Raw genomic sequence first — 24,880 nt, 5'->3', positions numbered from 1 at the left:
CCCTGGTGTAGAGCAGGGTTTCCCAGTCCTAGTCCTGGGGACCCACTGTGTGTCTTCTGGTTTTCATTCCAACTACTCAGTTAATTACTTGAACCCTTAATTGAACTATTCATTAGCTTAATTAAACGTTTTAATTGTTTTCAGCTTTTAAACAGTTGGAAATTTCAAGTTAACTATACCATTTTATAAGTAACTTGAAATCGGTAACCTTTTAGGAGCTGAGAACAATTAAAAAGGTCTAATTAAGCACATGATTAGTTCAATTAAGTAATTGAGAATGAAATGAAAACCAGAAGACACAGTAGTTGTCAAAGTTGGCTCTTCCACTCCAGGTCTTTGATAAAAACCTTTACATTTGTTAATGAATAGCAATGTGTTATATTGATACTGGTTTGGTAGTACCTCTGGTTCCTTTGCTTATTTATGTTTGTTGTCTGGGGGAATGGGTTTCAAGTTCTTGCTGGTTAGCCGTTTTAAAGTATTATTGCTTAAGTGTTACTGCCATCTTGTGGATGAAATAGATGTCCAAGTCTTCCTGATCTTCTTGTGTTCATATTTTTACAATTGTAATCCTTTTGCAGATAGTTCTGTGCCCATTGGTAGGTAGCAATATTTTTTAAAAAGTGATGTACCCGCAGATACACTACACATCTGTGCATTGCTTTTTATACAGTATATATTATACAACTGGGTGACTTAAATATGATTATGGTAGTTGTCATTTCATTATTAGTATTTTTATATATGATCCCTGACTCATACAAAATTTAAACTTGATAAACAGCTAATTATAAAGCTCCCCTAACTGCATGTTAACAACCCACCTGTTTTATTATTGAATGCAAATATCAAATATTCTCATTAATAGCTGTGAATTAAATTCAATGCCAGGTGGATCCCTTATAATTAGGGCTTCTAATTTTCAATTTTAACCGATAAAACACCCCCGATACAAACAAAAATTAATCAGTGTATAGCCAATAAACCCTGGAAAAACACTATAAATGGTTACTCAATTCACATTGACTTCACCCCTTTAAATATATATATATATATATATATATATATCTTTCCCAGTGCAGCTGGGCAATGTCCCTCCTTCCTGACTGATTCGTTCTGATACCTTAAACCCACCCCAACTACTGAGTGGCAGCAAATTCCTACATTTCTATTGGAGACTCCACTTGCAAGATTTAAAACTAGATTACAATTAGGAATGGGGGCTTGTTCACAGGATTTAAAGCTGTAATACAGTTAAGATACAGAGGATTTAAAACAGAATTGCATATTGTGGTGAAAAGAATGCCTACACACAAAAACCCCAGAAGAATGTGCCCGTGACCATAAGGAATTCACTGTGGAACACAGCAAAGGAAATAAGGTAAGACTTAAATGTGCAAGTCCTGTTGAGTTACGAAACATATTTTGACAGAAAAAAATGAAAGCCCCGAAATTTTTTTACATAAAACTCAAATAGCTAAAAGATAAGCACCGAAAAATGCAATAAGAACAGAAGCCCTACTTATCATACCTATGTTGTCCATTGTTAAGAGAATGCCAATACTTTTTCCAGCCTTTGGTCTTGCGGTTTATTATATATTTTAAACCCTAGTTATTTGAAATGATTCTGATTATGGCACGTATTGTATCTAAACAATAATGTTCAATGCAGAATGTAATGTTTGGTATTTTGAACTAATAATTGGTTAAGATTTTAAGATTTGAAATATGGTCTGATCATATCCTTATAGTGTAATAAAGTAGTTAATTTCATGTTAAATAATAACAAACTTACAACCCTGTCCAAAAAAAATATATAACACACAAATCCACAGTTTTGACCAGAAAGGTTGATAATACCAATTCCAAACTTACATTAAATACTAACGTTGACATAAGGTAGTGTCTTATTTTCATTTTTAGGTACTGAGGTACATTCGTAAAGCTGGTGTAAAAATTAGTATTGTACCAAGAATGGAAACTGTAAGAAACACCCACAAGAAGATTCGATCCAGGACTTGAGCCACAAATTTCCAGTCTTGGACAACCTGCAAAATAAAAAAAGTAATTTTGGGGGTTATTTAACAATTTGCGCAACTTTAAACAAAACAAAATAAATACTGATACAAGGTTGATACAGGGACACCATTGGTCTAGAGGGAGTGTCCAGAACAGAAAGGAAAATCAGGACTGTACACAATGATTATGATGTGAACTTATATGATTCATGTTTAAATGAAACTAACAAACACATTACACAAATGCCACCCCTCCAACAGAGTTGTATAAAATAATGAGCATGATTGTGGGACACAACATCAATCTATCCATTCAGTTTAGTCTAACACTAATAAACAGACCCTGATGTATTCTTACCTGTCTAACGAAGTTCTCCTTTTTAATATGCCTTGAGATGTATCGTACAGAATTGGTAGCTTTTTCCATCAGTGCCACCAATACCTTGTTTTCATCAGCTTTCCCAGATAACGGCCTCTTTGTACCAGACAATTTGATTTTTTCATCAAGGCTGTTCAAGTCAATTTCTGGATAATGGTAGCGATCAGTGTGTCCTCTCATGCAGAGTAGCTTCGGAAGCCTTTGAAGGAACAGTTTTTTCACCCAGGGAGACATAGGGTGGTAAGTGGCTGAAGAACGATGGTGTACATTGATAACAAACACAGTGATTATAATGGACAGCGTCACAAAAATCATGATGAACAGCAAGTATTCGCCAATGAGAGGGATCACTTTGGAGGATGATGGGATGATCTCCTCAATAACTAACAGGAAGACAGTGAGCGACACTAGAACCGAGGTGGACAACGACAGTTTTTCTCCTTCGTCTGAGGGCAAGTAGAATACCAGCACAGTCAGGAAAGACAAACCAAGACAAGGGATGATCAAAAACAGAGTATAGAACAGAGGTAAGCGTTTGAGAATAAAGGAATATGTGATGAATGGGTAGGAGTACAGCCCATCTTTTCTGTTTCCTTTCATTCCTGTGGCATTAAGAATCTCCCATTCTCCATTGTCGAAAAAGTCCTTTCTGTCCACATGGTCGTCAAGGAGAATGAGGTCCACCATGTCCCCATCATAAGTCCAAGAACCGAACTTCATTGAGCAATTCTGTCTGTCAAATGGAAAGAATGTCACGTCCATAGTACAGGAGCTTTTATAGCTTGCAGGTGGGGTCCACATCACAGTGCCATTGTACTTCACAATTACTTTTGTCATCAAGGATCCTTCAAAGTGTCCGTCGGCACTAAATAAAAGGATGGGATAGCCAAAGAGTACAATGTGTTAGTGTACTTAGTGTTCCAATATAGGTGTGTTGGTAGGTGAAAAGTACAGAATGGAAATACCCAGTTTCCAGTGCAGTTATGCAACCAAAACATTTGTGTCTTGAAAACTTTTAGAATTTAGATACAAATTATTTAAATATGGTTGCTTATCATATAATTAAATTCTTATCATTATTATCTAATGTTTGTTTATGTGGTACCTATTTTTTATACAATTTGGATTGGCTCTCTTCCCCATAGACTTGACAGTTGTTTTGATTCCACGGTTATTTACATTAATTAGCACAGACATGCAGATGAAAGTGATGTAATACTGGAAAACATGTACAGTGCACTATATTTTGAAGCCATACAGCAAGGGTGCCCAAAGCACCGCCGACAATCCACTTAATGCGGCCCACAACGTCTCTTCAATTTAACCTTATGTGGCCTGCAATGAACAGAGCAGCTGCCACTTGATTTACAGCATCCTTTGCAGCAGAGGTGTCCAAAGCGGTTTGTTGATATTAAGCAGCAAGCAGGCAGACAGGAGAGCAGGATTACGTAGGAACTTGCATAATATAGGAATATATTTTTGCACGTGCTACGTATGAACACTAATGACCGGTTTCTACATGCATGCCAGTTTGTGAGATAGTAAACACAGCAACGCAAGCAATGGCAGCAGCAGGAAAAGAGACTAAAAGTGCAAGAAGAGTTTCGAACATTTCGAGACCAATGGACAGAAATATTTTCTAAATGAAAAGGAGGGCAAACCTCTCTGTCTTCTGTGCAAACAGTCCATTGGAGTCATGAAAGACTATAATAATAAATGCCACTATGAAACAAAACACGCAACATATGAGCAATACATGGGTGAGCAGAGGAAAAGGTGGGCGGAGAGTCTTTGTGATGAAAGTAACAACGCCAACCAAGTATGTATGCTTTGCTGTCATGCAAAATCAACTACAGTGGACCTCTTTACAAAGTATTGGCTGCTGCCAAATCAGCCTCCTACAACTACAGTACAATAAGAACCACTGGAACCAAGAGAATTTGATTGTGAAGCATGCCATGGTTGTTTTTCTGTTGTATTATTTCCTTTTTAAAAGCAGTTAGAAGGGCCACTTCATCACAGTCTTATCATTCTACCAAGTAATAAAGTGGAATGGTTGTATGCCTTTGTCTTATGTATGTATTCACTTCAATTCAGGCACTAAGATTTCAGTTTACAAAAGCTCTCTTCTTTTGAAAACTCAATGTTGACAGGTATGCAAATAAATGCACTTGAAAATGGTACATGAAATTTGCAATCCATGCAATTTGGTCACGTGTGGGCCCACGGTCTCACAGTAGCCTTGCTATGTGGCCCTCTGCTCTGTAAACTTTGGGCACCCCTGCCATACAGCATTCAGTTATCATACAGCAACAATACCTAGCACATCATATATGTATCTGCTGATACATATATACTTACTTTTCATACAAAACTATATCAGGCAGCCAGATTGTTTCAGAAGGAACTCTGATCGAGGTGATACCTCCATGTTCATCTGGGTTCCAACGCAGTCTGCAGTCGGTCCACTCCTGCACAACAAATCCATGTCTTAAGTTAAAAGCAGAGTGTTGAGCTTCAGCAGATACGTGTGTAAAATATTAATATACTAAAACTATAGGAAACTTAAGTCACAGGGACGTACAGCATTGAATTGAATCAGCATAGGAAGAAAAGACTATACTATGCTACCTGTATCTGGACCAGAATAAATAGAGAAATAAGATACACTAGATTATTTTTTTCATTTGGAATTGTTTATAGTTGACCGTAAAAACAGATCTTACTTTTGTTAAGTGCAGGTATCTCGGGCATGAAGTAATGTAAATGCATTTTCCAGTAATACTAGAGCGAGAGGAGTATTCAGTAAAAAGAACATCAAGTAGTTACAACTGATTCAATAAGAAGCTTCAAAACATTTAACTATAGGTGTCCAAGATAGATTTCACAGATTTCCTACTGTGTGCTGTTAGGTTCTATCCATAGGGTCACAGCTGAGTACAAGATAAGATGTACTGGAATTCTGACAAATCAGTAACTGTGACAGTTAGAAAGGTTCATATGTACTGGACAACACCCTTAATTAAACTTGACTGCGAGATTCATAGACTACAGTTGTGTAAGAAATATGAAGATATATCCTAACAATGAAAACACTGCAGTGGCCCAGTTGGCAGCTGAAGTAAATTCGGTCTCAGATGCCACAATCTTTTAATGCTGTTCAGTGGATGAAGTCCTACATGGACCCATGAAATACTGTAATGCTAGCAGTAGGTCTGGAAATATACAATGTTTTTTTTTTTTTTTATGGTTTCCATTCATAGACACAACAAGGCCATATAAACTGTTGAACACTGACAACAGTTCAGCCTCAATGGTAATAAACCATTATACTCACAAGAAATTTAAAATTAAAATATCTTCTTTCCCTTACCTCCCATAACCATACATTTGTCGTCATAAGCTGATCCTTTTCATCCTAAAATATAAAATAGGAATTTAAATCAATTCTCAATCATAGTTATTTTTAAAATGCAATAAATAAATTACATTTATGCAAATCACAACTCACCCGCATTCTTTTTCATCCTTTAATATTTTGGAAACCCTTACCTTCACAGTTTATTTTTTATTAGTTCTCAAGCATTTTGATTTGGTTAAAATATATGCAACAAAATTGCGGCATTTGATTTTTTAACTAGCCAGTAAGATAGATGTAGGAGTTTAAAACCTAATATGAGTAAGTATTGGCCACACCCAAACCATCCGTTGCTTGAACTCCAGATCTGCTCCAGCAACCCTCCATGTCAATGTGTAGGGATATATACTTATAGAAATAAAATAGAAATATGTGCAGTTTCCAGCTACACAGCTTTAATTTAATTGAATATGTAAGAAATAATTACATGACAAAATATTATGGGCAGAAATGAGATTTGAACGAAGCCTCAGAGTGTGAAGTGCCACATTGCAATCTCCAGACTAAAATGCCATGGGCAAATGTCAGGAAGGTCAGATCCTTTCTCTCTCCAATCACAAAAGCCAATCAGCTGTGAAAAATGACTGGGGTTGGCAAGAGATACTGCTGGAAACTTTCAATTACAAATGTGCACTTAGTAACTGAAATGGACAAAATGAAAGCTACGGCTTAAAAAATAAAAACACAAAGAAAATTATTATTATTTGTTTATTTAGCAGACGCCTTTATCCAAGGCGACTTACAGAGACTAGGGTGTGTGAACTATGCATCAGCTGCGGAGTCACTTACAATTACGTCTCACCCGAAAGACGGAGCACAAGGAGGTTAAGTGACTTGCTCAGGGTCACACAATGAGTCAGTGGCAGAGGTGGGATTTGAACCGGGGACCTCCTGGTTACAAGGCTGTTTCTTTAACCACTGGACCACACTGCCTCCTAAAAATGCAACATTAAGTACTGGGTTCCAAAGCAATATGCTTTATAAGAAACATGAAACAGAAATACGGTTTTTGGAACTATGTACAGTACCTCTGCAAGCGAGATAAACTGGAATATTTAGTAAATTGTCATTAACTGACATTAGATGCAAATAACAGTCCACTGTGTATTCTTTGCTGACCTTTGGCACTGAGAGCGAGCTGGAGATTTCAATTTCTGCCAGCCCAGACCCTTTAATCCTTACTACTGTTTCATCTCTCTCAGCTACCAATGGAAACGAACAAGACTTATTTCTAATCGCACCAGTGTAAGACAGAAAAGTGCATTAAAACTGGTTTTCCATATGGATTCAAAATGCTGTTCCAAAAAACAAATCTCCCTCACTGTGACTCACTCCAGACTACACAGCTAAAGAGAATACAAGGTCAACCATGGGCACAAAGTAAAAAAAAAAAAAAAAAAAAAAATAGCCACACACATCTAAAAGCCTTTGGAACAGTCTGTACTGTACTATAACACCCAGCCTCCTTGCAATCATACATTATGGATTATTCAAGTGAGAACTCTTTCAACATAATTTATCTGACCAAACCTAGACATCATCCAACAACTGAAAGATGAGAGTATTACTGACAATACTTTCAGATACCAAAAAAATCTAATCAACACCAGAAACAATTAGGCTGTTATTTTTTGTATATTATAATAAAACTTTAGTGCTTGGGAATATAGTGCAGATGAAAGGTGAGACACTGGCACTGGGTACTGTCGACACACTGCCAAGTGCTTAACATTCAGTCCTGGGCCTCTCACAAGCAAAGACTGACAAATGTGCAGAATTATGTGGTTTGTGATGTTGGACCAATATCCGCTGTTGAGACCATCCATGAATTGAGCGAGGGTTGAACCCTGGCCTACAGAGGTGAAAGATCTCTATTGCCTGACCAACTCCTCATCTAGTTTTCTTGCATTGGTCAACAATGGATTTCAAACCAAACTGTTTTAAAAAGAATTTTAATGATATATAATTAGCTAGAATTTAGTTTCACACGTGGTTTGGTACATGTTCATAACTATTTGGTTTTAATCTTCCCCTAATTGGTTATTTTGCATCTGTAAGAGATTCAAGTAATTCAGTAATTATAGTGTTATAGAAAATGATAAAAGGCTTAATTATGGAAAAAAAAAAAAACCTAGGCCAGAGTAATTTGCAGCAATGTTGGGTGGCGCTTTCTTACTGTGCTTTACCCCTGTTTACATTATATCTGATATAAATACGTACCTCATTCTTTTGCATTTCCATATGTATGCATGACAATCAAGTGAATCTACAAAAATGATCCATGAGATTTTTGGATATAACCCAGAACATATTCATACTCAAAAACATCACTTTTCTTTTGATGTTAAGATTCCAATATCTCAAATCTCCAGTAAGTCCATAGTTCCAATATTAACTAGATGTAGAAAAGTTTCCAGTTTTGTTATTGTCATCCATAAAATCATTCTACTACCTGTTGTCGATGAAAATGAATGGGACTGATTAAATGTATGACAGCTTTAACATTATAAAGGACTTTGTGGAGTCAGTCAGTCAAGGACATACTGTGACAAGAAATAAGAACATGCTGTCAGTCTGAGGGAAAAAAAAATCATACTCCGGCTTAGACATTCCAAAATCTGTCATTCGAAAAGCACAGGATTTTTGAGCTCCACGCAGCCTCCCCAGGCATGCCCACCCCCCACCCTTCTAATTTGAGACGTGGTTATTTCTCATTAATAATCTGGTTTTACAGTAAACTAAATCTAAAAAAAAAAAAAAATCACCTGTAATTTCAAATTTCAGCATTTATGCTCCATGGCTGTCTGAATATCCTTTGGGAACATTTAAATCCTATGTCATTATAAGCTTATGAAACTTCAGTTAATAAATGCAAATCCTTTTTTTATGTTTTTATAAGCCAAATCTAATGTTAATGTACATAAGCCTACCAAAAATAGAAAGCATATTGTTATAGCTTCATTAATCTTTTCAATCATGTTATACTGCTATATTATTTTAGCACACACACATCAACACACAGAATTGTATATTTAAAAAGTGTGCTGAACATATGCAAGCACAGAAAATACTCATATGAAAGCACAGAAAATACTCATATGAAAGCACAGAAAATACTCATATGAAAGCACAGAAATACTCATATGCAAGCACAGAAAATACTCATATGAAAGCACAGAAAATACTCATATGAAAGCACAGAAAATACTCATATGAAAGCACAGAAAATACTCACCACATCCACGAGCTGGGAAATCTTTAGTCTAAACTTGACTGTTATGGTGTCATTAGAGTGCTGAACCGGCCTTACCCATTTCTGATAGCCTCTAAATAGATTTCTTAGTAGTGAGTCTTCCATCTCCGCCAATGAAATGAAATCATCGGTAGCTAAGAAAAAGATTTAAAAGCAGATCAACACCATAAACAATTTCATGGAAAAACACAAATAAATCATTAAAGGGGTGAGTGCAGGGGGGTAAAACACATGGCATGGGTGCTGAATCAGCTGTCCAGTTTCATCAAAGCAGAAATACCATTTGGGACAGTGGCTGGACTATATCAGGGAATGAATATGTCTTCACTGCTGCAAGTACTGTAATGCAAATATAGATGTGGTATGAATATTTGCAAATAATGCAGTTTTATCTTAATATGCAGAACTCTGTAACTGTGTATTTAAATGGATACAGGATAAATGTACTGTATTGTAACTTGTTGGTGCAATAGCATGCGTCAACCGTTAAACTTCCATTGGTTATTATTATTATGATTGTCATTATTATTCTCTAGTCCCTAACTATTACCATTAAGCATTCTGCTTAATAATGTTGAGGCATAACAGCCAAAAAACGTATCAACGTTTCCAACTTTATCTTTAAGCCACAGAAATTCTGAAGCAGGTTCAAGCTACACTCTCCCAATAAAAAAATACAATGTCATGTCCCAGGATATTAGCATGGATGTTTAGAAATGCTTTACAGAAGGAACGTCCAAGTCCCAGGACAGAACACTGTGATTTTGTACTCTGAAAGCAGCATAAGGTCTCTCAAAGATGATTCTTTTAACATGATCATTTTAGACAAGAAAAACCAAAAATGTCACATGGGAATATAAAAATGGATTTCCCTTCCATTGCACATATGGAGGAAAAGAAAAGGAAGAGCATGATTACCTCACTGAATTCAATGAAACACTGAATGCTAAATTTAGAGTGTTGTACTGTATAGCACGAGAAATCCATTACATCATCTGAAGTGGAACACGACAGTGGAAGAAAAGTAAAGCAACAAAGATGATCTTTAAAGAGCTCTAACCAAGGTTATCAAAATCTATTTTATTACCTCTTATTAAGAACATAAGAAAGTTTACAAACGAGAGGAGGCCATTTGGCCCATCTTGCTCGTGTGGTTGTTAGTAGCTTATTGATCCCAGAATCTCATCGAGCAGCTTCTTGAAGGGTGTCAGCTTCAACAACATTACTGTGGAGTTGGTTCCAGACTCCCACAATTCTCTGTGCCTCCTATTTAATCCCATCAGCTTTATCCCTGATGCCCCTTTTTGTTTTAGGTTCTGGTTATCGCTACAGAAGTGAAACATGCTTCTACTACCTGGTACAAAATCAGTTCCTTTACTGTAACTCATTTTCACTCTAATGGTTTGGCTGCAATCCGTTAATATGACTTACCACACAGGAAGTGAATATAAACTGTACCAGGAAGAAACATTTAGATCATAAAATATGAAAAGCAGTGGTACTCAACTCTGTCACTCGAGATTGATTCCAGTCCTGGTCTTTATTCCAACCAGATCCTAAATTAGTTAATTGCCTCTTAGCAGCTTCAACTAACTACATTAGAACCTGCTTGGAGTAAAACCTGGACTGGATTAGATCTCGAGGGCCAGAGATGAGTACCATTGAGCTAAAGCATTGCACATGACAAATATTTATATCCTGAATTAAAGTTTTAAAAACCCCAGTAAATGAACCAAAAGATCTTAACATAAAAAAGGGGCAGGGACCAGTGATAATGTTGTAACTGCTAATTAGAGGTGAGAACACTGACTTGTGGCTCCACTTGCACTACAGTATAGTACTGTGTAGCATAGTGTATTACAATATTTTACACTTCTTACACTCTTTCTGAGGAAACTAAATGTGTGCTCTGATATATGAACAGGTAATCTTGTGACACATATTAACATGTTTTGAGTGTCAATACAGGAAGCCAGATTCCCACCACACATCAGGTAAAATACTATTGTGAATAAAGGAACTGTTGAGGATATGCACCCCTTATGTATCCCGTCAGAACAACTAAAACAAATTAATGACTTGTCATGTTAATTCGGTACCATCCTGGTTTCCCATAGTGCCACTCTGCCCTATTGACAGGGTTATGGCATATATTTCTAGCTTTTTGGCCAACCCTTATATGTGCACAAACCACACATATATTTAGAGGGAATTGTGAAATTACTGGTTTCGATATTTACTTTCATTTCAGGAGATTTTTTTTCTACGAAGCCTAGATACACTGCAATCTGTCTTGTTAATTAAAGGGTTCTGGTGACATCAAAGGGTTCTGGTGACATCATATAACCTAAAAATTCACTTCAGCCCCATTTGTTACTTTTTAAATTTCATAACATTTGTTACAATTAATAGGCTTTTAATAGTAAAACATCACAAATGAATCACTGTCAGAGTCAGTATCTATTTTAACTCTTGCCTTTGAATGGTATCATGGTGGGGGATGGTTAAATATTTACACTGTGACACCCTCGTCAATGCAGTTCAAAACAGGCTTTGCATGCATTTTCCTGTAGGCTGCAGTTCATTCTCTTTTCTCCTTTGCCATATACAGAATACAAAAGTTACTCAATGCCAATGTCATGCAAGTCTCTATTCTCCCCTACCTGTTGTAGACATATTTCAACAAGTTTTATATTGAAGACGGTTTTCTTTGTTGTGTTTTTGTTTTCTTGGTCTTTGATGAATGATTCTCTGGTTTCAAGTGTGGGGATTTTCAAAGCATTTTCAGTGCTTGGAATTTATTTAATAAAAAGTTTAAGACGTACAGAATTCCAATAAAGAACAGTTGAGAAAGTTGTAAATAGGCAATGTGCTGTCACATCGCTTAATTATGAAGGCTTTTTTCTCATATGGGTTTAAATGCAATTACAGTACTTATATATAGATAGATAGATAGATCGATAGATAGATACATAAAACACAGTATCAGTTCAACCTGCTGATTTTCTTTTTGTTCTGCACATGAGAGAAACAAATTGGATTGAAACAGTTTGAAGTCAACCCCATTGGGCTGTTTACCCAGGTGGAGGTAATTTCAAAGCATCTATTCGAAAATATTGATCACAATGTAAATCCAGCTGAGGAGAACTGCCTTTTTAGCGTCCTATCTGTCAGAGTCAACTGCAGCATCCCTTCAACTCGGTTCAGACAAGGCAGGGGTCATACTTGTATGACTCAAAGCATTTGCTTAGGAACTCTCAGCCTCTGCTTACGGACATTTCCTTTGAACCTGAGGTCACTTTTGACAAGCATATTGCATCTGAGCCTGTCTGCTTACCGCCATCACTGTAAAATCCAAAATGAAGCTAAATCTCTTGTTCTGTATTGTTCACTGCAACTCTTTGTATGCAGGAACTAATGGCTCAATATATCATACTTGAATCCTCAGTTTAGTCTGTGGCTTCATGACATAACAGATATTTCAGGAAACTACACTCACTGCCAATTATATTTTCAATTCTTTAACACAAATTGCACCTCCATTACAGAAACCGCATTTGACTTTCAAGTTACAATGGGTCTATAATGTGAAAATTCAATTTTACGAGACATTAGAAAATTAATTTTCATGACCTCTGTTAAAGTACTGAGAAGGATACAGTTCAATATTTTCATGAAGTGTCAACTATATACTTGCACCTCTCTGAGAAATATTAAAGCATGTAATACAGGACACTACATTTTAACTCAATTAAAATGTTCAGAAAATAATATCCTGGGATTAAATCTCTATCAAGTTTATCAGTGGCATCATTTCAGATACTATTTTAATGATCTACACAGTTGCGGATGTAAATACTGCCACCTTTTAACTATATTAATACTTCTGGTGCTTTTATATACAGTCAACCTCGGTTAACTCGACATCCCACAGGGATGCCATTTAGTGTTGACTTATCCACGGTGTCGAGTTAACCACGGGTGCACATGAGCCATGGCATTAACATGCATATAAGTAATAGAACTCACACGTTTAGTATTACAGCATTTACAGGTTTATTTTTAGGTTGTGTCCTTGAAAACAGTTGAAAGAACTGCAGTGAATGAATCAATTACACAGTATTACAGTACTGTACAATCTCGGTACAACTTGTATAGTTCAATTATAGTTCAGAAATCAAACATTGTCGATTGTTTTGCATGCAAAAACACGAGCTTTGGAAGCTGACAAGCTTGTTATCCCGAATAACTTGAGCTTTAAAGCCAATTGAATGAGCGTGGTGTGGAATTAAAAAATTAAATAGAGACATGATGCATATGTTTTATATGGAGAAAATTCAGGACCAAGACTGTCTGTCGAATTAAGCTAAGGTATCGAGTTATCCACCAGTCGAGTTAACCGAGGTTGACTGTACTTATTTTGTTAAAACTGTACATCATGTTACAGCAGGAGCGGCCGGTTAACAGTGTTCGCTTGCTCGTCGAGTCTCTTCTTCTGGTTAATCTATAGGGCACATTCCAGCTATTATTTTAGATGATCAGCGCCCTCTATCTGTAGTCCTTTGTCTTTCTTTTACTTTATTTTTCTGTCATCTTTATGACTTCCCTTCTTTTCCTGTTTCCTTTATATATTTCGTCAGTATCCTTTCTCTATTCAGTCTCCTGTCCTCTTTCCCTTTTCCCAGCAAGTTCTTTATATTGACCTCATATACCTCCATTTCTCTCAGCCTCCTCTCCATTTTCCTTCTCTGCTCCTCATATTTCTCACACTTTAATAAATAATGTTCTACTGTTTCAGCTACTTTACATTTTTCACACTTTCCATCTTCATGTTTCCCCAGTCTTAAAAGATGTTCATTTAAAGAACTATGCCCAATCCTTAACCTATCCAACACTCTTTCCTCTTTCCTTCCCAACTCTTTGTTCACCCAACTGTTATTCACCTCTTTCTGGATATTATGATAAAACCTTCCTTTTATGCTTTCATCCCATCTCTTCTGCCATTCTTTTACTATCATTTTTTCACATAGCCTCCCATTTCCTGCGATCCCAGAGGAATCACCACATCAATTTCCTCTCTTTTTAACCCATTTTTTGTTGCCAGATCAACCATCTCGTTGCCCAGAATGCCAGAGTGACCAGGAATCCAAACTAAAATCACTTCGATCCCCATTATTGTACATTCCTTATATGGTTGCATTATTTCAAACATGATATCTCTTCTATCATTAAACTCCCCTTTTAATGCAATAAGAACACTCAATGAATCTGAAAATATGACTGCTTTTTTAGGCTTTATTTCAGCTATTTTATCTTTTGCAAATAGTATAGCTACCATTTCTGCAACATATACTGATAAATGGTCAGATATCCTCGCTATTTTACAGATATCTAATTCTGGGATATAATATGCCATCGCCACTCTTCCTCTTTTTGGATCCTTGGATCCATCTGTATATATACATAGTGCCTCCATACTCTTCTCCTCTACAAAAGCTTGACACTTTCTTTTCAGTTCCATTTTTTCCCCTCCTTTCTTCACTTGCTCACTCAATTCTATACAACATTTTGGTTTTTCCCATCATCCATTCTGGAAACACATTTATATTAACATTCTTTACCAGCTTCAAATTTTCCATTCCCAATTCCTTTATCCATTTTTGCATCCAATACCCCAACGTGCCTCCATTTGTTTCCCACCTCTCCTTTTTATAATGATTAATCCACCTATCTTCCATGCTTTTCCGAGGAGGAAATTCTGAATTCAGAGAGTTAGCCTTTATCCAATATTTTATACTTAACCATTTTCTCCTTAGTTCCAATGGCATCTCATTTACTAAAACCTGCATAGCATTTATTGGAGCAGATTTCATAGCTCCTATACACACCCTTATTGCTTTAGCTTGTAAAATATCAAATTTTTCCATCTTACTTTTACAAGTTCCCACTAGAATCTGACTTCCATAATCTATTACACTCCTAATTAACCCTCTGTATATCATCATCATACAAGTTTTATTTTCTCCCCAACTCGTCCCTGAAATACTTCTTAGAATATTCAACCTTCCTTTACATGTATCTATTACAGAATTTTTTTTTTTATCAAACCACACTCCCAAGTATTTAAATTCCTCCACCTCTTTAAGAATCTTATCTTGGTATAATAAATGTAACTTCTCCTGCTCTCTTCTTCTTCGTGAAAATAATAGCACCTCTGTTTTTGTTACTGATATTTTAAAGCCCCATTTATTTGACCACTTTTCCAGATTATTCAATGCCTCCTGCAATTCCCTCCTAACTATTTCAATATGTTTATTCCTTTTATAAATAACCCCATCATCAGCAAACAGACCTACAGATACTTTTGATCCTACTAAAATATCCCCAGCTAGATCATTTATCATTATATTAAATAGCAAAGGGCTAATAACACTTCCTTGACGAGTTCCATTTTTCATCTCAAATCTTTCAGAGAACTTCCCCTTAATTTTTACTTTACATTCTCTTTCCTTCAGAAACTCTCTGATCCACCACAAAGTCCTCCCTTTTATCCCCAATGATGTTATTTTATATATTAAACCTTCTTTCCAGACCATATCATACGCTTTCAATAAAAACTGCCCCAAAGCGCTTCCCTTCTTCTGGGTGCTGTGCGTTTCATTTCCCCCTGTCACGTGACACTGGCGCATCAACAATGTCGTTCATCCCATCTGTTTAATGGGCTGAAGCCGGGCAGTGCTCGTTCAGAAATGCGAGAACCCAAATTCATCGTGCACATGCGCAGTAGCAGCAAGCCGTCAGCCAGGACTGGCTATGACTGTCTTAAAAATGTCCAGATGGAGTGCGGCCGGTTAGCGAACACGGTGATCAGACGATTAGCGCGCATGTGCCAAGACAACAAAAGCTGTAAATAAGAGCAGCACGACTTTGTCTCTTCTCAGTCTTGTTACTTTGTGGAAAGACAAAAATCGTTTAAGCTGTTTAAATATTAAAATAAAATTCACAAGTCGAATTATCTTTGTTTATGAATACTCTTATTTGCTCAACTTCGTTCTTTTCACACTTTAAATTTATTTTGTGCCATCTGCCCCTTTTTCTCCCGAGGCTGCTGCTCTTCAGCAGTGCTTTAACATAAGCTCAGTAATATCTTACGGTGTTTGGCAAATTTATTTATTTATTTATTTTTGGTAATTTACCGACTAGTACTGCCTTTTTGGGGTTATTAAATATACTGTACATTATATTTGTATTATTTTAATATTATTTATAATATTTGTAATTTGTTAAATGTGAGTAGATTTGGTGTGTTTTAGTTTTTTTTTCTGGTATCATTGCCAGGTTTTAATATTCTAAGTTAATTAAAAAAAGAAGACATGAATACAGTAGAAGTTATGCTTGCTAATAATTGCTACAATGGAGGAAGTGCAGAAACTGCAGATCAAAAGGTTGGGACCAAGCAGACCTCCATTAAATTAATACAGGTGAATAGTGACAGAGGACTGGCGTACACTCGAACATTTAACCAGTCGTGGTATAAGCTTAGGTCATGGGGTTGTGCAAATGAAAACAACAGCACTGTTTTGCTTTCCTTGCTTCCTTTTTGCTAAGGCTCGGGGTGACACTGATGCAGCACGGCCAAGAACCGGAGTTACAGAACTGCAACATCTCTCCTCTAAATCACAGAAGCATGAGAACAAGAGTTAATAAAACAAGTGCAATGCGTCTAGGAATGTTAGGGAGAGTGAATATTGTTGTCCAGCTTAGCACTGCTTACCGAAATGCCACAAAGAAGCACAATGAAGAATGTCTAAAAACCAACACATACTGATCATTGAATGCATAACGAGGTCATGATGAATCATCAACATCTTCCAATCCTGGTGTGTTTCTTGGGCTGGTAGATTTTGTTTCAAAGCTTGATCAGGCAATGGAAACACACTTGAGGAAGGCCACAGTCTTTAAAAGGCACCTCTGAACTTCTAGGCTGCATCTTGTAGGAACAATTCAATAATTGATAATGTAATGTTTATCTGGGTTGATTAGTTCTCTTACTAACAATATTTAACTGAAGTGTTACAAAGATCGAGGATTTACTATGAACACACATTCACGAGCAGACACAAGGAATGTTTAATCAATAGTACTATTTTATTAAGTACACAAATAATAAACAGAAATCAGAAAAGTCATAAAGTAAATCTCTTAAGTCTCTAAGCACAAACATAATTAAAAAAAACTCTCTGCACTCATGCTGCACACATCAGCAGCACTCGAGCAAGTTGTGACGTAGTAGCTTGCTCACACACACACGCCCACATACAATCACAGCCTCAGACTGAAACGATGCAGACAATCTTAGAATATATCACATTAAGCTTATTAATGGTATATAGATTAAGTATATGACAATTTTACTTTTAAAGAAATTCTTCATACAACAATAGGAGGTAGATTACTTATAGTTACTTCATCAAGTTTCACTAAAAGTTATTTCACACGCAAAGTGTGCAAACTAAATAATTAACAGTTCAATTATATGTTAATGTGTTACAATTAATTAATTTAGTTCTATGAAAGGAAAATGCAACTGGAATTATACTCAACAGTTCCTTGAAGCTTAGACTTTTGGTCCCCTGGTTTGGAAACTCAATCTGTTTAAGTGTCCAGTACAAAAGGCTCTCCTCTCAGCAATGACGTCTTCAATCCTACATTGGATCAAACTTGGCAACAAAGCTTTCAATTCTTGATAGAATCAACAAACAGCTGCAACAAAGTCTTCAGTCCTCGGTATAGGATCCACAACAGCGCCCGTCCGCTCTGTCCTCTTCGCACAGTTTCTTTTGGATACTGTGGTTTTAGGTGTACAACAGACCCAGACTGGTTTGTTTGATAACAGTCTTCCAGCCAGGCCTCAGTCTCGTTGCTTGGGGTCGTTGACTCGCTTGCAAAAGATCTGAAACAGACTGATTATGTCGCTATTCAAGTTTATGAAACCAGTAACATTACAAATATTTCCCAAAGTGTACTAGTTTTTAGGTATATTGTTCCCAAAACTGGACGTGTTGTTGAGCGATATTTTGGGTTTACCAAGTTGCAACGTGGAAATACTGAAGCTATTTCCACTGCCATTATGCAACAACTAGATGCCATATTCACAGAAGAAAGTGAAAAAACTAAAATAATTGCACTGAGCTACAATGGAGCTAGTGTAAAAATGTGATACTGGTGGGGTCCAGAAGTTTGTAAGGGAAAAATATCCAAATGCACGTTATGTCCATTGCTGTGCCCATCAACTAAATCTAATAATGGGACAAGCAGTTTCAGAGGCTTGAATTGTCTTCAAGACCCTCTCTGGTGTTTCAACTTTTTTCTCTCGCTCTCCAAAGAAAGCTGCTGTTTTGGATGAAGTTGTCAACAACAGCTTATCAATGTGGGTGCTACGTACGGTCGAGTATTCGCAGGTAGTGTGCTACCGAATCCAAGAACAATTTCAAGGAGGTGTCGTGATGCTGCCAAAGAAAAAAGAGAACAACTAATTTCTCAGATTAGTGATATACTGAAGGTGGGAATGATAACTGACGTGGACAGACGACTACCGTAAAATCCATTATATGTCGATGACTTGTCATTATATCACACCAGACTTTAAACTCAATGCCAGAGTTTTAACAACAGCAATGTTTCCACTGGAGGACGCCAACACTGATGAAAACATCAGGCATGAGATTTTAAAGCTGCTAGTGAATACTTTTGGATTCGACCCAGCAAATTTTAATAAATTAGTCTGGGTGACAGATCAGGGCTCAAACATAGCACTTGCTCTACGATCATATCGACGAGAATGTACATGAAGAAGAGGGCACAAATGATGAAGTGCAGCAGTATACAACACAGAGGCTGATTGCGATGGAAAACGAGCGGGATCTGTTAGGCTGGTGGAAGGAACACAGTGTTGTGTACCCTAAATTGGCAAGGCTGGCTAGAAGTATGCTTTGCATTCCAGCTAGCAGTAGCAGCAGCGAGAGGAACTTCAGCATAGCTGGAAGGACAATTGACCAGCGGAGGAATGCCCTTAAGCTTCCACCGTTGACTCTATTCTTTTATTACATGACAATTTATAAGACTTTTTTTGGTTTGTTTGTTTTCTTTTGAGGGATTTTATAAAATACCCGATAATATCTTGGAATACTTAAAAAGAAGCATGACCACCGACTTAAGGTAGTTCTGGAATGCTATTTGATGTTGAATGTTAACTTTGATGTTTTTTAGCTAGGTTTATCCAAACATGATGTTGTATGTCTGTATCTGAGACTACCAAGTAAAATGTTCATCTAACTGGATGCTTTTCTTTTTAATTTGCGTTTTGACTCAAAATATGCTTTCTGTATTTCAATAGCATGTTTGATATTATTTATGGCGATATTCGGGTCGGGTCGGGTCGGGTATGAAAAAGGTCTCGGATTCGGATTGGCTGTGGTCGGGTCGGGTTTTATTTTTATACCCGAGCAGACTTTTAATCTACCATACTAGCACTAAAAGAAGCGCACTCTCACACACTCAAGGTTTTAATGCAAACCGGCAACAGGACACTTCAAACTGGGTTCTAATTTGATGCAACGATTCACCAATATGTAATCGAAGGTCGCAAAATTTAAAGGACAGATGATCAATAATCGATGCATCGATTAATTGTTGCACCCCTACCTTGAAGTCATGAGTAACCTCGATAAATACTGCAGAATCTTTAATGGTATTGGGGTAGGCATTAAAAAAGAGCCTTCCATTTTAACTGATGTAATTGTAAGTGACTCTGCAGCTGATGCATAGTTCACAAGACTTTTACGAGACCCTAGTCTCTGTAAGTCGCCTTGGACAAAGGCGTCTGCTAAATAAACAAATAATAATAATAACTGCAGTGTTACTTTGAACTATTGTACAGCCCAGGGTTTTGAATTAGTTTTATGGTATGTGGCACTTGCAAGGCAGTAGGGGGCATCAGTCTCATCGTGGCATGTAGGGAGTGTTGCGGGGGGGGGGGGGGGGGGGGGTATCTAGCAACAAAGAGATGTACATTTTATAAATCACATAATATACAGAAAACAAATACGGTATGCTACTGTGACAGAGCAAGAATGAACCTGAGTTACAAATCTCCCTCCCGATCTGTGAGGGCGCCGTGTAAACGGAACAGTGTGCCCCGGACTGGATGGGTCGGCAATTCATTCCAGGGAAAGGTATAAGTAGGCCATCTAGAAAGGGGGTGGAGTCACAGTACACCAAGTCATCACCCCAGACGGGAAGCGATGTGGCGATCGTGCATTGAAAGAAAACGATTGCACTCGCTAACCAAGGGGGCGTGGCTGAAGGTATAAAAGGGGATGTGACGATGTGAACTGTTCCTTTTGTTATGGTTACGGACGAACCACTGAAGGACTGTATATGTACCGTGTGTGTTTGTTTTGTTTGCCGTATTAACTGTACTGTTTGTCTTTTATAGATGGCTAACACTTCCGGGAGCTGTCGCTTAAGGCCAGCACCCAACCCGGACTTCACTGCACCCGTACTCACTAAATAAACTGTATTTCACCACTTACACTGCAGCACTCACTCGGGACTTGTGACCATGTTTGTGTTCTGTGCGTGTTTAAATACAGTATTATTTTGGGACTGAACACTGTGTTTATTTAACTGCGCAATACACATCGTTGTGTATTGCCAGTCCTCCATTATTTTACTGTTGTCAAGTGACATTGGAATAACAAATAAACCACCATTTCACCAGTACTTTGTTGCTTGTCATTGTCTTGAGCACTGCATTACCTCTACACCTGCACACTGCATACCACTTTGCCAAGGCTACATACAGAAGACATTTCTAATTCCTCATAGGACCCCTTGTATATCTCTAGTTATTTCTAATTGAGAATTTATGACAGTATTTGACTGCTGTTGTCTCCTTAGTTATGAATCTCATGTGTATGATGCCTTCTATAAAATGATGTTGACCTTCATGCTGAACTGTTTTTTATTCATCACCCAACCACCATATACTAGAAAAACCACACAAGAGATTTACCTAGACAGAGCGTTCTTTCCTGCTAATTCCTTTATAACTCATATCTTTGGGTCAAGTGGTTTCTTAACTTTATGGGTGCAATGAATCAGTTAATTCTAGTGATGTTAAGTGGATCTGTAATCCTTGTTCCTGCTGCCTCACATTAAACATATGTGCTAAGTTGACAGTTTCCAACAGTAAGGCAGTACATTAAAAGAGTTCCACAAACTCATTTCATATCAGAAATCGATCAACCAGTCAAGTAATTTCCAAAATGTACAGATGAATATACCCCCAGATACTGTAATGCCATTACATATCAAGCTTATCAGCTGGTAACTTACTTTTTTTCCCTTCAAGATAATTATTTATTTACCAGGTGAAATGGAGTTCATGTTTGTAAGGATTAAGAGATGAGCATCAGTGAACTATGCATTACTATTCATTAAAATGTTACATTAGCTCATCAAGACATTCCTTATCAAATATTTTAGGATTACACACACTTCAGTAGTTTGGGACAAACACCAATCACAAAATGTTTTACTACAAATATTTATTGTGGAGAATGTGATGTGTGCATTTCAAGGAGACTTTGAGACATAAGATTGTAATAAGTGTCAACCAGTGCTTTAAAATCAATTTTCTTACCTCCTACTAGTTGTATTAAATTAATTATTATTGTTTCCCCTTTTTATTGTGTCGGGAATATTTTGGTTCTTCATTATCTGTATATTAGACAATTAGATCATCGAACTGATAAGGTAGCAACAGCAGCAGCAACAATTTCTTTACAGCACTTTTTTAACAAGATATATATATTAAACCGCTCGTAGCAAACTACAGCAAAGGAAATGGCTACAGAACAGTAATAAAGAAATATGGAACACCAAAATCCACAATCAGAGCAATAATCAAGAAGTACCACAAATCGAATTCAACTGAAACGCTTGAAATAAGTGGACGTCTACAGTATATAAAAATGTAAGAATGACATACAGACGTACAGTATATAAGGGCAACCACAGTAACTAATGCTGGAAATACATCCTATGTAGAGAACCTTTGTGTAATCACAATCTAAGCACAAAAGCTGATGCAACTGATGTCTTTTTCTACAATATTTGTCCTTGTTGTTTGCTATGTTCGTCCATTTCTGACTGTACTGCAGAAGTTGAAGGTTATACATGTCATCTACAAGTTCTGTTATAGCACAGGAAACAATACAAAAAGTAAAAAGGCTTTTTCCTCAGTGATTCAACCCCAGTTTTTCCTGTCTATTTTAGAATGTGCTATATGTTCCCCTCCACAGCTCAAGAGAACTGAAGGAGGACTCTGGGTGTCCTCCAATATCACCACGCAGCCAATGGCCCATGTAAACAAGCTTACAGTCTCTGGAGGACCGAGCCCTATAGGTGCCCCCTGAGTTCACCAACACCTAGTCAGTAATGGCCAGCACCAGTGAGGAGAAAAGTCCCCAATGATTCTGCCTCCCTAACCTGCGCTGTGACAGAGCCAATAGCCAAAGCAAAGCCCCTAGTTGATTCCCCAGCAAAGAAAATCAATACAATATTACATATATAGTCATTTCCCTCAATATTTAGAGCTGAAATGAAAAGGGCTATTATCAATGTCAATGGCACATTATGATGCCATAGGTACAGTACTACTTATAATAATGCAGTCTTCTTAAAGGCTCTCAAGTGTGTGTGCTTTATTTTATTTATTTATTTATTTATTGTCCCAAGCCAATATAACATGTACAATTGTGCCTATCATTTCAATGTGCTTCACCCCATTAATTATTTAGCAATTTAAAATATGGAAAGTCCATTTTGAAACATAGAATTAGTTTTAGCATAATATTTTAGTCCCAGAACATGGATAATTGTCTCCAAAATCTAAAAGAATGTACCAGAATATGTCAGTGCCTTTCTGTATGTTTTTTTCTTGGGTCACTTAAAAAAAGAGTGATGCAGTCTCTTGGCAGTAAGATGGTGCAGGTGATGGCGCTAACCCAATGACATACATAAATATGAAATGTATTACCACTAGTTGTACGTAGGTGTTTCATCCCTAGTGTACGCTGCACATAGTTAACTAGTTAGTTTTACAAAAACTGTACACATCATCAAATGAAAATCATTCTTTGTGCCGTGCTATATTGCGGTGTGCATGTTATTCGGCTTGTGGAAATATCACAGAATACTTTTAAATGCATCCACAATGTTTCTTGAATTATAATAAACTGTATTTTAAAATACATACATATTATATAATATGCACATGACAAAATGCTTGGGGGTACATGTGTAGGTTATGTCCCCTTGAGTCTGAATACGTATATTAAATATAAAAAATGAAATAGGGTACCGGTAAATATAACCATCCAAATTACATCTTTATTGAATAACTGAACTCAATTGATGTTAACTTGTGAGAGAATAATTTATTGTTCCAAGCAATACAAACCACAAAAAGGTCGCTTTAAACACTTACCTAAAATAGCAACCAGGGAAAGCGCTGAATTGATCAGAGCAAGTATCAACTTCATCGTTCCTTCGCATATGTCTCCAGTCTTACATACTAGCGTACTCAAAATGTTTGTCAGTACTAAATCGACAGTGGGTGAGGCTAAAGGGAGATGTCACTGTAAATATGTACAGTCAACACTTCTAAATAAACAAACAAACAACACAGTGACTCGGACTCCACATCCCATGAAAAATGTGTTTCTAATGATCCCCCTATCGATTTCCCGTTGGCTGTCCGATCTGCCTGTGTTGCAGCTGCAATGAGATTCCTCCCTGCCATTGAAAAGCTATGGGCAAGTTTTACTCAACCAATCAGAGCGGCGTAATATATTGAGCCACTAAAGCTGGAACGCAGGGAGATTGACAGAGAAGATGAAAACAGAGGCGGCAGAATAAATAAATAAATACTGTAGGATAAAGGATATCGGTATGTTTACAATACAGTATCAAAATGTCATCTCAAAAGAAAAATGATTGTAATAATAATAATAATAATAATAATAATAATAATAATAATAATAATACACCGCGACCCTGTAAAGGGGTAAGCGGTTAATGATAATGGATGGATGGATAATAATAATAATAATAATAATAATAATAATAATAATAATAATAATAATAATACATAAATAAATAAATACATGCATACATATACAGTTCTGTGTATTTATGCAATGCATAGGTAACTCCAACATTCAACTATCCGTCTGTGCATTAATTACATTTTTGTTCTTAAGCATTTGTATAACAACTGTACATGCACATCTGTTTGTAATCTAAACCGTATATCGTTCATATAAAAGATTAAGGAAAGAGGGGGATTTTCCTTATTTTCGAGCAAAAGTTTGTAATGCAGGAATTGCCTTACAAACTTTTGGTACGGTATATTAGATGAGTAATGGTGTCATCTTGAAAGTAAATATTTATGGTCAACGCAGGCAGGCGCATCACACAGAGCAATGCAATCCACACACAGGAAAGCGGGCGCGAACCCGGGACCTCTCGCACTAAAATATTGCGCCGATAACGCTGTACGAAAGAGCTGGCTCCTTTGCAACGAACGTATATCGGGCTCATGTCTCTGTGTGTGATTATGTCACCTACCAGCCCTGCTACTGCCTTCCCCCGTGCATGCTACACACTCCCCTGCCAGCCTCAAGTCCGCCCCGGACTTGCTCACCAGGCTACACTGGTGTCAGAAGTGGACGCAGGCACCCATT

The 24,880-nt window shown here is 37.1% G+C and overlaps 1 protein-coding gene across 3 annotated transcripts; it reads right to left on the bottom strand.

Moving 5' to 3' along the window:
- Positions 1-1,078: 1,078 nt before the first annotated feature.
- LOC117409504 (neuronal acetylcholine receptor subunit non-alpha-3-like) lies at positions 1,079-23,900 on the bottom strand. Of its 3 annotated transcripts, none has more exons than XM_034015663.3 (6): positions 23,623-23,900; positions 9,051-9,202; positions 5,771-5,815; positions 4,759-4,868; positions 2,377-3,262; positions 1,079-2,048 (listed from the first exon to the last, which is right to left on the bottom strand). In XM_034015663.3, the coding sequence occupies exons 1-6, from the start codon at positions 23,675-23,677 to the stop codon at positions 1,920-1,922; spliced, it is 1,377 nt and encodes a 458-aa protein (XP_033871554.3). In that variant the 5' UTR covers positions 23,678-23,900; the 3' UTR covers positions 1,079-1,919. The 3 variants fall into 3 exon arrangements, with proteins under 3 accessions (XP_033871554.3, XP_058859120.1, XP_058859122.1); XM_059003137.1 differs by having other exon boundaries at positions 9,126-9,202; XM_059003139.1 differs by lacking the exon at positions 9,051-9,202 and having other exon boundaries at positions 23,623-23,679.
- Positions 23,901-24,880: the final 980 nt, after the last annotated feature.

The sequence above is a fragment of the Acipenser ruthenus genome, chromosome 2 (assembly GCF_902713425.1).
Source record: "Acipenser ruthenus chromosome 2, fAciRut3.2 maternal haplotype, whole genome shotgun sequence".
Classification (NCBI taxonomy): Eukaryota; Metazoa; Chordata; class Actinopteri; order Acipenseriformes; family Acipenseridae; genus Acipenser; species Acipenser ruthenus.
Note: the sequence above shows the minus strand (reverse complement) of the source record. Positions and strands in the feature narration are given on the sequence as shown.

Bases quoted from the DNA above. Each gene is read 5' to 3' on its own strand.
- LOC117409504 (XM_034015663.3), bottom strand. From the start codon at position 23,677: ATGAAGTTGATACTTGCTCTGATCAATTCAGCGCTTTCCCTGGTTGCT. The intron at 5,816-9,050 runs GTGAGTATTTTC...TTTATATTTTAG, and splicing joins TTTCCCAGCTCGTGGATGTG to GATGAAAAGGATCAGCTTAT. The intron at 4,869-5,770 runs GTAAGGGAAAGA...TTTGTTGTGCAG, and splicing joins CAAATGTATGGTTATGGGAG to GAGTGGACCGACTGCAGACT.